The sequence below is a fragment of the Pezoporus occidentalis genome, unplaced genomic scaffold (genome assembly GCF_034315485.1).
Source record: "Pezoporus occidentalis ecotype Australia unplaced genomic scaffold, CSIRO_AGI_Poc_V1 ctg36, whole genome shotgun sequence".
In the NCBI taxonomy this organism is placed as follows: Eukaryota; Metazoa; Chordata; class Aves; order Psittaciformes; family Psittacidae; genus Pezoporus; species Pezoporus occidentalis.
The window spans coordinates 4032370-4049333 of record NW_026915591.1 but is presented as its reverse complement, the minus strand read 5'-3'; the positions used below and the strand labels follow the sequence as shown (position 1 = coordinate 4049333).

Genomic DNA, 16964 nt, shown 5'->3' with positions numbered 1-16964 from the left:
TATATTTATATACCTATCTAGGTTTCCTTCTAATTAAAATTCAATACCAATGTATTTATGGGAATGTCACTATTTTGGGATCATTACTTGAGAATTTTAAAAGTGCCCTTAGAAGCTGATGATGCCACAGTTTTTATCCAAGTGGTCCACTAGCAGTCACAGATTTATCCTCCATCTATTCCCATTTTGAATAATGGGGACAACATCCGAAAGTCAAGTAAAGTATCTATCTTCTCTCCTCAACTTCTCCACCCCACCCCTTCCCAATTTTTGTTGTTGATGGTTTTCTTTCAACCGTGTCCAGTGAAAAAAAGCATGTGTATACCAATGGTACACTCAGTCTGAAATAGCATAAGAAAAAGTGAAGCAGTGACTTAACATGTACACAAACTTCTGGTTCTTAGGAGATCTGACTAACACAAATGGCAATTTACTTGAACGCTCTTGAGCCTCTTTTTACATCTGCAACTCAATAAAATTAATTGTTCCCCCACCTGTCACCATCACTTCTGACCCAGCTGAGCTGCTGGAAGAAAGTCAGAATAAACAGGAGGACTGTCGATCTCTGCTGTAGCACAAAAATTGGAAAGCCAAAAAGGTAAAGAGGAAACATTTCTCCCTGCATTTTTAAAGAACATTTTATGACTACAAAAGAGTCTGTATGAACTGTTGTGTGACCCTAGTGCTGAGCTGGGATTAAGTCAGACCAGGAGTTTGATTTCCTGCAATGATCAAGGGTTTGCTGAACACATCTAAGCGGGAGATAAAAGCTGATGGTTCGGTTTGGACCTCTCTATTTTTCCAAATTGTTCTAGACCCTTCCAATCAGCTGTGGTACACAGTGTCCGTGAAATCCAAGAGTGTGTTGTAAAAGAAGAAAAAAAGATGAGAATGGATATTCTGTCATGAAGTTTAAAGGAGAGGACACTTGGAATTCCCTCATGTACTATAGCTTTCCCAAAAGGATGTAGAGGCACACCTCGTGTGTACTACTCCTAGGAGAGCTACAAAGGAAGAGCACATTAGGCATAATATTCATGTCTCATCCTTCTATTTTCAGCAGATACTTCCCTTTTAATGTTGTTGGCAGTTTGCACTGGCCATGCATAGCAGACATAAAAATGCAGTCCTGAATCCAGCAGCAACAGATGTCTGGGTCTATGCTCCAGCAGAGTTCATGGGCAGTGGGGGGTTTGGCCTTCCAGGCAGAAAATCTTGAGAAACCTAAGGGAAATCCTTATCTTGATTTTCAGGTCTGTAGGCACATGGCTCCTTGATGTGACTTACCAGTTTCAAGGTCTTATATGGCAACAGTAGGAAAAGTCCTACTCAAAGAGACAAAACTCCAGGCTGTGGTATCTCATGCCCAGGTGAAACATGCTAGAAAAGACGCTTCAGACTGCTACAAAAAGGAGAACTCTTCCAGCCAACAAATTCAATCATTCAAGACATGGAAAGGAGATGAACATGAAATGGACTTGTCATTCTTTATCACTCTTTCAGAATACAAAGAATAAAACCTGACCTTCTCTTTCCTTGTCTTCTGAAAAGTGGGGAGAGAGGGAACATTTCCTAAGTCACTGTGGAGGTCAAACCTATGGTTTGTTACAGTGAACTGAATCGGATGACTAGACTGATGGCAGTCTGAAGGAAAATATCAATACCTGAAAAATCAGCAACTTTTACCTATGAAGTGTTTTATTGTTAACTTCATGCAAGCAAAGGGAGGTAAGCTGATCTGGAAATAGTGGTTCCCTCATTTCAAAACAGCAGCAAGAGCGTGTATTTTAATTGCAGAGGTGAACACTAGAATAATACTTTACATATTCATCCAGCATGGCAGAAACACAGACCAAACATTAATAAGCTATTGGCTTGACTTCCAGGCTGTAAAATGCCTGGCATTCTCACTGACATTTCTGCAATATGAGGGTAAGCCCTAAAACCCCTTGTGTCCCCCAGAAGTAATTGCTGTTGTTTACCTTTCTCTCCTCCCTTCCCTGGTTAAGTGTCTCGATGCACAGTGGTGGTGGCACTCAGCAAACACCCCAGCAGTGCAGCTGGAGAGGCAAGAGAGTAACAGCTCTCCTCTGCCCCATGCTAAGACTCAGCCATCAGGACAGATGAATTGTACTTGCACATCCTTCAAGAGAACCACTGTCCCCCAGGGGCCTCCAACACTGGCTGGCAGCATCGGTCACTCCTGTCCTTGTCTGCAGTGCAGTGAGACCCAGCCAGCACCTCAGGGGATAGAGCTGGGACAGCGCCAGTTCTCTCTCTGCAAAAACTAAGGAGCAGGGACTTGGTGTTCTGGCCCTGCTCAATGGCAGCAGCACTGGCAGAGAGGAGGCTGCTGGAGCCTGCACTGCCATGGAATGTGACTGGAAGCGGGCTGGGAAGCTGCACTTATAAATCAGTTCCCTTCAGACCAGAGACACCCCCTCCTCTCCCTTTCCCTCCAGCAAAACTGAGTTTATCTTATGTAAACCAGACCAGGTTTGGTGCCTGCCCTCAAAAGGCATTTAACTACTGCCAGGGCTGGAGGTCGTTGTTAGTAATTAAATCACCATTGCAGATGGATCTGGCTGCCTGCCAGTCCCCACTCCTGCCCTCTTTGACCAGAAGAGAAGCACAGCCATAGTAACTAGAACTTTTCATTTCCTCCACAGGGTCTTGGACCTTCAGCATCTAACTCCTGGCTTGTCACCTGCTCCCACCTCCCAGGGCAGGAATAAATGGTGTGAGGAGCAGCATGGGAGGGTTGGCTCTGCTTGCCCTGCCACAGCCTGGCTCTGCATCGCTGTAGTAAATGGAAGCACTCTGCTTGCATGCAGTTAGTGGGCTCTAAGTGCTTTACAAAAACTGAGATATGCTAAGATCATAAACCTAAAACTGGCTAGAGAAGAGAGCTTTCTTGTCCTGTCTGCCTGCTCTTCTCCACACAACTTATTTCCATAAAATATATAGAACCAGAGAATCGTTCAGGCTTGAAAAGATCTTTAAGATCATTGAGTTCAACTGTTCACCTGGCACTGCCATGTCCACAACTAAACCATGTCCCTAAGCACCACATCTATATGTCTTTTAAATACCTCCAGGGATAGTGACTCAAGCAGCTCTCTCATAGATCTGGTTGACTGCTAAAATCTCAGGTGAAGATCACCTCCTGTCCAACCTGCAGTCTCCCATAACAAAATTGACAAGACAATCCATCTTCTAATCATCTCCTCTATAAGAACTGCATTTTCTGCCCTCCCAGACTGGTGCCAAATTTTTCTCAATACAGTCTTCTGTGCTTTGTCCATTTTTTTTGATGTATTGGGAAAACATAAAGCATTTCCCCCTTCCGCTCTGAAAGACAGTTTTATAGACTAACAGTTGGCATTTCCAGCTGATTAGATAGACAGACAAACAAGTAAGATCAACCAAGATGTCTCACTCTAAGAAAGTGCTCCTAGCATTCAAAATTACTTTTTTCTCTCAATTTTAATTACTATCTTTTATTTTTGGATGAACCAGTTGCATCGTGTTAAAGATCCCTATTCCTCCATAGCTTGCTTTCTTTCCTTTTAAGTAGATACTGTAGAGTTTTCTGTAGTGAAATTTCTTGACATGGTGGAACTGAATTAACCAGATACACAGTGGTGGATATGACAATAAATAAGAACATTTGGAAAATTTCAATTCAGATAGACCTGAAATACTTTTGAGCCCCACATTAAAAGTTTTGTGTCAAATGAGAAGTATTTATTTATTTTGAAGTTAAATTAACTGTGAAATTCAAATATTGAAGTGATTCATTCTAGAAAGATTGAAACAATCATTTTCAACTTTTCTGATATTCTCTATTGTTTTGTATGAAATAATTTGCCAGATTGAACTTGAATAAGTGAATAATCGTGGTTCTCTCAAAAGCACATTTTTTGAAATTAGTAATTCCACACAGAAAAATCATGCCCAGCTCTACCTGGAATTTCCTTGTGCACAACACACATTATCCCTCCAACAGTGACAAGCTTAATTAATATAACTCTCTAACCCTATCCACTCCTCACTTCCCAAATGACCAGTGTCAAAACACATGCTGTAGGCGTGAAGAACGTGCAACAGCCCCATAACACTGCACAGTGTGCAAGTCCTCCTTTGGGGCAGAATTTACTAAGCCCCTTTTACAGAAAGCTGAGAAATTATTATTTCAAAGTTATCTACAGCAACGTTTGCTTCAGAAGAACACACTTAATGGTAGCTTTCCTAGTGCAAGGACTGACCTAAGGTATGTTTATAGAAATGCTGTAAACTCAAAGACATCTCTATGGAAATACAGTTTGGAGGCAGAATGGAACCCATCTCATGTTCCTTAAATAGATTGCCTTTTCCAAGCTAGACCTGAGGCTCTGTGATGGTTAAGTAACATGAGCTCACCTCCTCAGTGGCATGACGTGGATGAACCCCTTTTTTATTTCTCCACCCTTAGCATCAGATTTAACTGAAAACCCTGCACAGAGGATACTGTCCAGCTGCAGGATCTGGAACACAGTCTGAAAATTGTTGGGATAGGTGATCAGGTGTCTAGAGAGAAGTCTCACCATCAAAGTCTAAATATTCATGCTTCCCAAGTGTTGTAATTCAGACTACAAAGTCATGCCAAGAAAGTAAGCAAAATCAGGGACAGAAGAAACACTCCTGCCATCTCTCAGGTTATCACCCATCACATCTACTCTTGACTACCATATTGAAAATACTGCCCTGGTTTCTGAGGCTGCCACTGCAGCAGCTTCCCTCCCCAGCCAGTTTTCCCACCATGGGGCAGAAAACTGGGCAACACAGAACACAAATGTTATGGAGGGAGAGCCAGAATCAAGCCATGTTTTCACACAATATAGTCATAATTATCAAGTTCTGAGGTAGCTAACACTAATGTAGCTGCTATCATACACATGAACAATGTAATACAAAATTAACTGCATCTATAAGGCTGATTTTCTTTATAAGGCTGATTTTCTTTAACTGACCTTTTTTAGGTTACCCAAAAGAGGTTAAAAATTAGAAGAATTACATCAGTATGTTTGACTAATGTACTTTAAGGCCGTTATGCAGACACAGCTTGTATTTAAATACATCCTCTGCCACAGTAAACATCTGTTTTTATAATAAGGACAGGAAGAACAATTACATCATCCAGCCTGACTTCCTCTATAACACCAGACTTTTTTCAGTCAGACATTCATGTGATTAAATAAAATTGAATTTAATTAAAATATGTCTTCAGGGAAGCCACCCATTCTTGATTCAGAGACTTCAAGAGATGCAGGATCTACCATCTCCCATGGTAGTTGCCCTGATTTGTGCTAAAATACTGCTTGCCTTGCCTACACAAGAGTTCTGAAATACGCCAGAGCTCGATCACATCAGAGACTGCCAACAAACCTGCATGTCCTGCCATAGCAAGAGAGACAGAAACAGACAGAGCCAGTGTCCTCACATTGTTTACTGCCCAGAACAGATCACCGTTATGAGTGGTCTCAAGATCTGCCTGACCATGGATGGTGCCACCCAAGTTATTCATCCCAGCAGTCATGCAGGAACACTGTCCCCAAAGGGTACCACATGACAGGGAGTCAATTATCAGAATTTCTGAACTCCTCTTCCTCACCTCCAAGGCTGTACCACAACCTCTCCACATCTCAGTAAAGCAGTTACAGCATTGTTTGCTTGGTGGATCAATTAATATTTCTGAAGTGTGCCAAGACATATGGCTCTGAATGCATGATAAAAACATCACTGAGAGATCCATCATAGCCCCTTATCTTAGATCGAGCTAGTGAAGAAGGGAGACTGTAGCTGGAAGAAGTTCTCAGCATGGGAGAGCTTGCATCTTATCTGCTGCCAAAGCTACCTCGAGCTGCTTGGCTGCACAGCAACACAGCACAAAGCTGGAAAGATGAAATGCAGACAGACCACTGCAGGTAAGTACCCTATGACACTGATCTCAAATGGCAAATAATATTTTGCCATTGAAGATCTAGCAGTCTTTCCTGCCATCATACCTCATTAGTGGTGAAACTTCAGCAAGGCCACAAAGGAATATTTCCAAACTGAAAGACACTGTTCACTGCAGAATGCTTGTGGGAAGAGAAAACAGCCAGCAATGTGGATCAAAACTACAAAGCAGGAAACAGGTGTGTGCCAAGCACAGCTCATTTAGCAATGTCTGTCACAGGGATGGAGAGCACTGATTTTCTGCACCAGCCAGTCCCAGAAACAGGGATATCTGAGACTTACATGATGAACTGCCCACTGTCTGTGTAAAACAAAGGCCTAAACCATATGTATTTCACTCTCCTTTTGATAGAGCAGACATTGTCCCACTCCTCTCCCAGGGTCAATGCAAATACCAGGAAACTGGGAGGCAATGGCCGTTTTTATGATGGAGATCCCTAAGCCCAGCAGGCCTTGGTAGCTGAGCACCAGCCCAAACACCAACCCACCTCTGCTGTTCCCACCACCAGCACCACCATAAAACTTTCCTCCAGCACACACACTTCTCAGCTCCAGTCCCTCTAGCCAAACTATGCACTACCCATGAAAGAGCTCAGTGGCTTCTCTGGAGAATACATACTTGTGGTCCTGGTCACAGCAGCAACAGGACTTTGTTTGAGCCTAAACCCTGCAATGGTCCCAAAGTGCCCAGTCAGCAGGGTTTGACCACACCAAAAGATGGGTGCAAACGCTCATGTGGATGAGCTGTGGCCTCCAGGTGCTTCGCAGGATCAGGGTAGATGCAGACTAGGAAGAAAACGCTTCATTTTACATTTTTTCTAGAGTTTTGTCCCAGCAGGTACCAGAGACCTAACACAGGTCCATGAGCTCCCACTTTATGCTCCCCACAGCTGATGCTCAAATTTCCTTGTACTCTTGGCACTCTTGGCTCATCTGAGGGGTCATCACATGAAAAGCCTAAGGTACTGAATGAATTCCCTAGGTAGCCAGTGCACCTAACCCAGGAGAGACTTGGTCCAGTACAACCAGGATAAATACTTCCTAAATCTTCTTTCTAACAGGTTAAAATACTTCTGCTGCCTGAGAAGAGGCTGTGAGAGTACATGGGAGAATCCAGCAGCTGACACTGTCAATTCTAGCAAAAGGTGAAGAAACTACCTAAATAATGAGGGAAAGTGCATTAGGTCAGTATAACTCATTCTAACTATGTGTAATTAGCAAGAGAAGGAAGAAAAATTAGCTCACCGATATTCTTTAACAACGTTCTTTCAAGTGTTCGGGAACATTTAATTTTGTGGAAAAGTTTCAATTAGTATGAATATGCCAAATATAATCTTCAGTGTCCTTACCTACTTGTACAAGCAACCTGAGTCACATGCTGCTTGAGACTCTCATAAATGTATATTATAAACCCACTTAAATCTATGCATAGAAATTAATATACATCATGCCCAAGAAAATGGTCATTCTGGGCTACTTGGCAGTTCAAGGAGTTGCAGGTTTTTAACCTTAAAATGTATCTGGTAGAAATTCTTTAATGTACTCACTTGTCCTCCTAGTGATATCTGTATTCAAAGAGACTCAACTGAACTAATATTTTTTCAACTGATGCTCTTGCTTAATGTTTCTTCATTTCACATGTAGAGGTTTGCATAAATAAAATACAATTCTTTCTATTTAAATGTTAAAATAAATTTGAAATTTTTCTTTTCTTATTAGGTTCAGTAAATTATTCCCTACTTTAGAGCTGGGGAAAGCTTTTTGACAAATTATCACATTCGCCAAAAATGCAGTTTGGTGGAGAATTTGGGGGCAAAATTTTTTGAAAATTCAGATAGATCTTGATAATTACTTCACTAAAGAACAGTTAAGTCTGGAAATGTTGGAAGTCTTGATAAAGCAATTCCTGGAATAAAATGCAACTTTAAGTTGTGGAACATTTTAGTTTAGAAATTTCAAAAAAAATTACTAAAAGTGCTTCATTTGATCATAAGCCAAAGTTTTTGCTTTTTGCAGCTTACTTTGCTCAGAAAACTGACAGGTTTACTTTCTATGTTCAACTTAAGATGCTGGTTTTGTTTTGTTCAGTTTTCTGAGCTAAACAGCAAGTCGGTTGCATACACGACCATTCACAACTTTCTGTACAAAATTAAATGAAGACTCTGGACTGTATGCTGGCACTGGAGTGGGGCAGGGTGCCTGAATACACTGAAAAACCAAAGGCAGTGGGATTTCCTAAGCATTTGTGTGTGTACATACCGGTACTGTTCTTCCTTCAGAGATACTAAAACCAGATTTATGAAGATCTGCCAAATCAAAGCATTTGATCCAAGGGAAAAAGTGTAACCCCAAAAATTTTTGATCAGGGCTTCTTTCAGTGGCAATATGTTGTTCATGACCTGGGAAGTATTGAACTAACGCAGCTCTCAAAGCACCCCTACAAATACAGAGTAAAGAGATTTCCAGTCAAGTGTGTGAAGAGAAACAACTGGTGCTGCTCCCAGCCAAAGTACTCACCAATAATTCCTTGGGAGGTATCTTACTACTTCCTTGAAAAAAAGACTAAACAGAAAGCACAAGGCCACACAAAATTGACGACTCTGTGGATATAACAGCCCTCCCCTTTGTAAAATGCATGTGAGCCCATAACAGGAAGCAGCAACCATGCATAGCAGTGAAGAGATTTCATCCGGAGCATCGAGAAAGTACATGATCCTTCTAGTAGAGCCCAGGAGGTATGGCATTAATGACAGTGAATACCACAGATACCTCTTCCTGTATATAAGTGTCCATTCATTTTGATGTGGGTTGTGTCTTTGTGCTCTGGATGGGAAATTTGTGCTGGTATGGCAACACCAGGAGCAAAGTGTTTCTTGACTGCTGGAGCTCCTCAGGCCTGGAAGCCGAAAGCTGATGCTCTCTCTCTGAGCAGCTCCCGGCACAAATGACAACTCCAGCTCCCTGCAAATGAAGAAATCCTTCTGGTAGGAATGACATCAAATCTAGGCACTGAGTTTATGTCAAGATCTGCCTGAATGAGATAACAAGTATTCCTTACATTGGAATTGCCTGTATTTTTCTGAAGCAGGCTCTGCCGCCCTTGGTATTGTGTGTGTAGGCTTTATACCCAAGTTACCCAAGTTACAACATAGCTGGGGTGTCCTTTGCCACTACGTGTTTTATATTTTCATACTTTCAATACACCACTTCCCAGTCAAACAGAAACCTTTAGCTAATTATTAGTTTCATTTCAAAGTTTTCTCCTCCTGATTTAGCTTTGCCTTTATCAGAGTTACAAACATTTAGCTCCTGAATGCATGATTGATCTGTAATTATTCTTGTCTCGCCCCTCATGTAAACTGCAGTCATTCACACTCACATGTCTCCTTCTCCAATTCTACTGCTCTCTGCAGATTTTAGTCAGAGAATCAATAACGGCAAGGGAGTAGTTCCTCTGCTCCACAACCAAGGGACAAACTACAACCGTTTGTAGTATAGTCACATTCAATACCCTGCAGAGGACATAACTACATACTGAATGTAATACAGACAGTAAAACTCTCACCCTTGTGAGGCACAGACAGACCAAAGAACAAGGAAGGTCATTCCTCTTAATCCAGGCTCCTGATGACAACAGACTCAGCTATTCCAGAGAGGACCCTCCTGTATGGGGGTTTCTCTCTGGGACTTTGACTTCTTAGGAAGTCCAAAGTCACAATTCAGAGAAGCTCAGTTCAGTTGTCTAAATTGAGGTGTCCAGTGCCAAGTGGGACATCCACAGGTACCCATGACCTGCAAAAGGCCCGTGTCCTGGAAGAGGAGGTAGAGACCAGGTAAGATTGAACAAGACATCTCAGATCGCACTAGACGTCCATGTCTATTCATTTTATTTCCAAAGCCATCTGCTTCTGCTTTGCTACAGCCTTCTTAATCCTGCACAGCCTTTCCACCTTTCTGAAATTCCTCCCTTTTCCATAAGGACTTTCAAAGCAGACTCTAACATATGTTACCTTCTGGGGGCTCAAAGACTGGTGGATTCAAGCAATACATGTGATAGCCACGGTCACAGTCATCACAGAAGAGCAGCTGGTCCTGAGGCAGGGTTGTTGGGAAGACAGTAGGGAAATGGAGAGAAGGAGGGGAGAAGAGAGAAAATGGTGTAAATTAGTCTCTTGCCAAGATGAAAACATAAAAACATAGTACCTAGCAGTTCCTAGCCAGGAACACAAAGCTGCAACATAGAGACTAATACTGAGAATGTAAAAGGCTATAGGCATCACCTCTTTGCATCATATTCCTGAGAGGCTGCAGAGAGCCCTTCTCATCACAAAGGCATTTCAGTGTCTAGCGGAAAAATCTCTATGGGGGGTGGAGGAATTCCTCTCCAAGGTGGCTTCATGATGCAGGAGTAACAGCTGTTAAGCTGGGGATATGCTGTACTGAGAGAAGAGGACAGGCTTTACTGGGCTCCAATGTGACCTCATGCTGGATCTCATCCCTTCAGAGAAAACCTTCCTCATCAAAAGCCTGGACTTAGCCAGTTCTCCAAAACTAAACTAAGTAAATGCTCTGTGAAACAGATGGAAATCCCACCGTGGGGTCTGCAGCCTTTCATATATCTGGTGGGAAAAAGGCTGCTCTGAAGTATCCCAAGGTTCCTAACACAGAACAGATCCCTGTTTTCAGATTTCCTTATTTATTGCTAAAGCAAAACAAAATCCCAGGCTTCAAGTTTGTTCTGCTATAGGGAATGGAATGTTAGCTAATCACCTCCAAAATTGCCCAGCAACTGACAATTCTCCAAGTTTCTCACAGACTGCCAAGGACCCTTAGGATTAGATTTTAACTGAAAACCCTACAGAGAGGACACTGTCCAGCTGCAGGATCTGGAACACAATTTGGAAATCACTGGGATAGGTGATTAAGTGTCTAGAGAGAAGCCTCACCATCCCAGTTCAAATGCTTTCATGTTTCCCAAGTCTTGTAATTAAGACTACAAAGTCATGCCAAGAAAGTAAGCAAAATCAGGGACAGAAGAAACACACCTGCCATCTCTCAGGTTATCACCCATCACATCTGCTCCTGAAAACTATATTGAAAATACTACTCTCTGGCAGCTCCTCGCAACACATGTTTGTGGGCTCCAGCTAACTTCTGCTTCTACTGGGCAAGCATACAAACAACAAGTACCACCATCTTAAGTGGTCCTGTATGATACCAGTGATAATTTCAGAAGAACAGGGGCACTGGGGCGAAGCCCATCTCTACTCTCAGCAGTAGCTCTTCCTTGGAGATGTATGGAAGCAGCAATAAAGCTATGACCCACACCATTGCTACATGCTCCTCAAGGGCAGGTGTGACAGTATTTTGCAGTGATGTTTATTTGCATGAAAAGGTAAATGAACTCACATCATTCTCAGAGGTCCCACAAAGGCTGCAGGATTTGCACTCAATGCACTGCCACTGATAGGTTTTAACAGCCTCAGTCATGTTTGTGGTGAACTGCAGGCAGGTCGGGTGTCCTGAGGAAGATTGGAAACAACTGTCATTGTTAGGGCTCACTTATAGCTTGTTCATTAACTGGTATTAAATTTGGGAACAAAACATACATGGACGTGGACTGATCACAACATGGGCTGCAACTAACAGATACTGAAGAGGAAAGCAGGCATTAACCCTTTCGCTGCCGGGCACAAGAGAAAATCAGAGTCATCCCCACTCATTCCCCATTGGCAAAGCAGTTTTATTCAGAGCTCTTAAAAATGGTTTGGCTTTGGGTTTGGTTTTTTGTGGGCTTTTCTGGGAAAGAAAACAAAAGAAGGGATGAAATCAGACACAAACCAAATTTCAGAAACAGCCCATCCATCTTAATAGAAATTGGACTACAGTTTCATTAGCGCTTCAACCGGGCTGAAGGACCTGGTGGAAATGAGGTTATTCTCCATTTCAGAGCTTCCCTTCCAAATAGGTGGAGCAAGCAATTCTGTAAACTTTGCTCAAATGGAAGCAGTAGCATACAGAGAAGAAGCAAGACAGAATGGAGGGACAAGCTTTTAATTTTTTTAAGAGCTCTGCCACTAAAGTTGATTGGCACAGAAGAAACCAAATTGCACAGCTAACTTTCCAGGATCAAAACAAGAAACCGAAAGGAAAAAACCCAAGCCAACTCCCACAATGAACTAAATGAAAAGAATAAAGAAGGGAAAGCTAGCAGAACAGTCACATCTAATCGGGAAGGACAAATTGCCAGAGTTACAACCCCCGCCCCTACATGCGTGTCGACTCCAGCTTTGCAAAACAGCAGTATCACAGTAGCAGGGTCAGCAATGGGCTTTCTGGAGGGGAAAATACAAGCAAACAAACAAACCAAAGGTAGGAGCAGTGTTCCTTCTGCAAAACAAAACAAGAAAAACACACCACTGAAATAAAGCACTGTACTCCCAAACCACCCCTATCAGACTGGGGCAGTCCCTAAATCACCCACAATAAGCTACCGCTTGCCTTCTTGGAAAGCCCTGTATTTAGCATCCCTCTCTGACACGCATTAAGCATTAACACTGCGGATAGTCAGGGCTGAGGGGCACGGGGCAGGGATAACCAGTTGCTCATCTACACAAAAACTAGAACTACTGGTACACACACCCAACACTACTGCATGCTACTGCTAGAAACTTGCACCATCACGTGCGCAGGGCTTTTTCCCCTGCTGCTGACGTGCTGTTCTTAGAATGCAGCCAGCAGGTAGGAAAACAAGCTTTCCACTTCTGCCAGCCTAAGTATGCTTTTAAGAGAGAACGAAAGGCTCCTTCTCCAATAAGGAAATAAGGCACTGCTAACTGTAGATGTGGGCACAGAAGTGCTATCTTCATTACTAGATTTATCAGTGGTGTTTTGCTGTGTCGTCACATCAGTCATTACCACCCTACAAGAAGCGTCTCTATTTTCTAGATAGTGAAGCAAACAAAATTCCTGAGAATTGCTGGGTGGGGCAATAATACTGTAAGGAATCTATTTCCTTTATGTGCCCATGATACTACCAAATGCTGTAATGATTTTTGTTCTCTGGTTATATTCGCATGGTTATGATACGAAAACTAAGCCTGTCCAACAAGGAAATGTGTGTACCTAAGTTGTTATCAAAATAGAATAGAAAATGAAGGAGATATTTAAGGGAGGAGGGATCAGTGACATTGCTCATATCACTCTTAAGCCTTTGAACAAATAAATGTTTTGACAGTACTGATGAGCTCATATGGGTTTTGGAGCCCTTGAAATGTCAGCACAAAACAAGAGTCAGATTTTACTGAGATGTACAGTGGACCAAGTTCAATCTAAAGTTCTGGGGTCCTTGAAACTGCAACTGTGCAGAAGTAGATGTGACATGATACCTTTTCCTGCTGAAAAGACCTCATATAATTTCTAATACTACCAAACAAGCAGAACCTGACATGACACTGAAATGTTCCTCCAGATCTGATTTACAGCAAGTGCAGAACCTCATTCCAACACCAGTAAATAGAACAAATGTGCCACACTACACATCAGGGAGGAATTCATCCCAACAGCAGAGTGTCAGCTTCCAGAAAAGTTGTACAGTGCTGGAATATATCACAGAAAGCAACTCATACAGGGAGGTGAGTTAATCAGACAGTTAAATAGCTTCAGTCACATTTGAAAAGAAACAGAAAGAATGGAATCAAACTTGCAGAAATAAATCACAGCTAAATGCATATACGAATTCACGTGCTCACTTGTCTGTGTACACACATTGCTCATTGCAGAGACTCCAGCTAAAGACTCCCTTTCTCAAATGACATGAAGGTCAGGTTCTGTTCACTACTTTATCTCTGTCCCACCACAGCCATTCCTGCTCTCTTCCAGCTATCAGTCTTGACTGTCTCATTCCTCATTTGCCCCCAAAACACCTCTGCAGATTTTCTGTGCTGCATCTCGTATTGATGGTGCCTCATCCTTTGAGTGATCCATCCTATCTTACAGGGCCCTTCTTAAGAACCAAATCCACCACAAACCTAAAAGCAACTGGTTCTTGTGAGCTGAGTTTTGCTTAGGAAATATTAATAGTGGAGTAAGGGCCATGGTGGCTTCTTTTCAGTAGCAGTGTAGAAATATTTTGCAGAAATATATCAATTTGTTCAGTCCATTGGGTTCTGTGACTACAAAAGAGTCCAACAAATGCCTACAGCCATATCTGCATGGCTGCAGATCGCTCTCTGTTAGCCCAGGGCTTACAGCATGTCTAAGGGAAAAAAAATATCTTGTGGACATGTCTTCCTTGAGCCTCTAAGTCAGATCCTCTTTCACATAAAACAGCGTGCCTTGTGGTACCATGACCCCAACCTAACGTTGCTGGAAAGACTATTTTTACTTATGCCAGCAGCGTGATGAGGCCACTGTAGCGTCCAGTAAGCATGTCAATAGATAAACAAAACACTGAAATTCTTTTTCCTGCCCTCTCAGCTCTCCTTCTTCACAATCTCTCTATTTTCCTGCTACTTTGGTTCAAAAGCCAGTGCTTTTCATGGTCAATGAGAAAATTCACACGTCCAAGACTCCCTGGCGCAGTGTCAGTGAACATCATCCCTGCTCCATATCACAGCACTTCTTGGCATTCCCTTTCTAGCAGAGTACCTGAAAACAAAACCCTGTAGCTGTGTATGGCAGGTAGATTGAAAATTGCTTTTCTTTTTAAAGTTCAGCTCACAAACAATTTTGTTTTACACAAAGAACAGTCCAAAATGTGGTTCAAGTTATAGACACTGTGGTACTATATGAGCCACAGACCTGAAAGTCTTTCTGGCTTAATGGCATCACTTAATGTGGTCAGGATGAAGAAACAGTCTTATTTTGCTCATTTTGTGATAAACAGCATTTGCTATGGCAAAGGCGTGCAGCAAAGAGCCTGCAGCTGGAACTCAGTTAATAATTCAGCTAGTGGCTCAGCCCTGGCAAACCCTGGATCACTCTCACACATCTGTATCAGCTCAGCAGCTCTAGCAGGGAGAATAAGTAACACATATTTATGGTGTCACCGAAGTCAATAGACAGACCTCTAAAATACACCCCAGCAGCAATTCTGTTGAAGGAGAAGGTGATATGTTAACATCGACAGTTTCTAATCTACCGTAACTATTCTCTACCTAAACTTTTGCTCTGCTGCAATAGCTATAAACAACATAGACAATAAAACTTGCAGTAAGAAGGTTTCCAACAGCTCATCCCTTTGTCTTAAAGCAGTATTTTAAAGTATAGATCAGGTCTGAAAGCTCCCTCATATCTGTCAAAACTCTCCTCTGGATCTGAACCCTGCAACTGAGACCATATTTTATAGTGACATCCATTTTTCACATGCCACTGGCTTTAATTGTACACTATGTCCACCAGACATCTGGTCAGGGGAGTGGGGGGCAAACACACTCTTGTCTCCCACACCCACTGCAACGGCAGACTGATGGTAAGGGGAATTTTAACATAAATACCCTAAAAGGAAAACCTATCTAAAAATCTCTTCTGCTTACACCAGCTGTATAACACTAAAGACCAAAACTGACATTATAGGGCAGGAGCAATCTGCTGCTCCCAGGCGCTCTGTGACCAGTGAAGGCCTTAGAATGGCTCATTAGTGCTTTTTCAATAATGGATTCTGCATCGCAAGATTAATTGCAGCCATGTGCTCTGTCACACCCGCCACAGACTATTTAAGTTAACAATCCAATCAATAACCTTTTTCAAACAAAGGCAGAGATTATCTTGAGGAAAAAAAAATAAGCAAAGACTCCTTTTTTAAAACAAATGTGAAATTATTTACACAGAGTAAAAGGAATTTTTACTCACTTTCCAATTCTTTCCCCTGTCTTCACTGTATAGTGTTGGGCTTTTTAATCAATAGCATAATGAAAACCCACAGGGCTCCTGGCTATGTCACATCAGAATTTATTCCATAAACTATTCAGGTTTTAAAAAACTATAAACACATATTACAGATAAAATGACCTATGTCACAAGAACCTCATCCAAATAATGGAAGCTTTACATGCAAAGAAGCTGTAAAATTTCCTCCTGCTAAGATTGAATAAGGACCACTGTCATCATTGGACAAAATTATTAGCATTATTAGCACAAAATAAGGGAAAAGTAACTTGCGGTTCTAATGTAGGATATGATTTTATGGTTATGGTATAAAAGTTTAGCCCTCATTTGTCTGTCTACAAAGGCATGCTTATAGATATGTATACAATATACGGGTTAGAAAGGGCCCTTAAAATGGAAACCATCCAAGCACACCAAAAGGCTTGGCTCTGCCATAATCCCAGGGCTTGAGCAGCTGCAACTCTCAGGAAAAGACCAAACATTACTAAGGCATGAGGATGGGGAGCTCTTGGCATTTTCCTGGCCCTTCCCACCTTGCAGCGTTAAGGTGTTACAATGCAGGGATATATGCCTGCCCACTCAAATGGAGATACTCATAAACAGAAGCCTTCAAAAGTGTTTGTGGGGTTAGGATCCAAGTCACCACCTGCCAAATACCTCTGTGGTAACAGGGAAAGCAGGCGTATTTCATTATAGAATTATCAACAGCTTTTCTTAAGGCCAGGGAAAGGGTAAGGGTGAGAAGCTGCAGGTGAAGAGCTCTTGTCTCACCCCCTTTGGCACAGAGCCCTGCTGAACCCAGCTTCTTAAGAAAAACAAGCAAAGAAGGAAGTCTCACTCATAGGCACCATTGGGTTTTACTGCTACTAGACAGAAGAGAAGGAAAAGAAATAATACCAGTGCAATTTTCTATATCCTGATGAAAATCATTGAATCATAGTATGGTTTGGGTTGGAAAGGACCTTAAAGAATAAGAAAACTTGGATGTTTTTCTCAGTGTCCAAGGCACTGTGTTCCAGCACCACCAACTCTGCTACAGAAGTGAGTCTGAAAGGACTTGGGAGCCTCGGTGAACA

At 42.2% G+C, this 16964-nt stretch overlaps 1 protein-coding gene across 4 annotated transcripts in view; it reads right to left on the bottom strand.

Moving 5' to 3' along the window:
• Positions 1–313: 313 nt before the first annotated feature.
• The window catches only part of DPF3 (double PHD fingers 3), a 170233-nt gene continuing 153582 nt past the window's right edge, over positions 314–16964 (bottom strand). For all 4 annotated transcript variants that reach the window (XM_062630852.1, XM_062630855.1, XM_062630854.1 and 1 more), the window contains 3 exons: positions 11410–11522; positions 10011–10092; positions 314–8961 (listed from right to left, as the gene is read on the bottom strand). In XM_062630852.1, coding sequence (XP_062486836.1) covers positions 8891–8961; positions 10011–10092; positions 11410–11522 — 266 coding nt within the window. In that variant the 3' untranslated portion in view covers positions 314–8890. The remainder of the gene's footprint in view (positions 8962–10010; positions 10093–11409; positions 11523–16964) is intronic.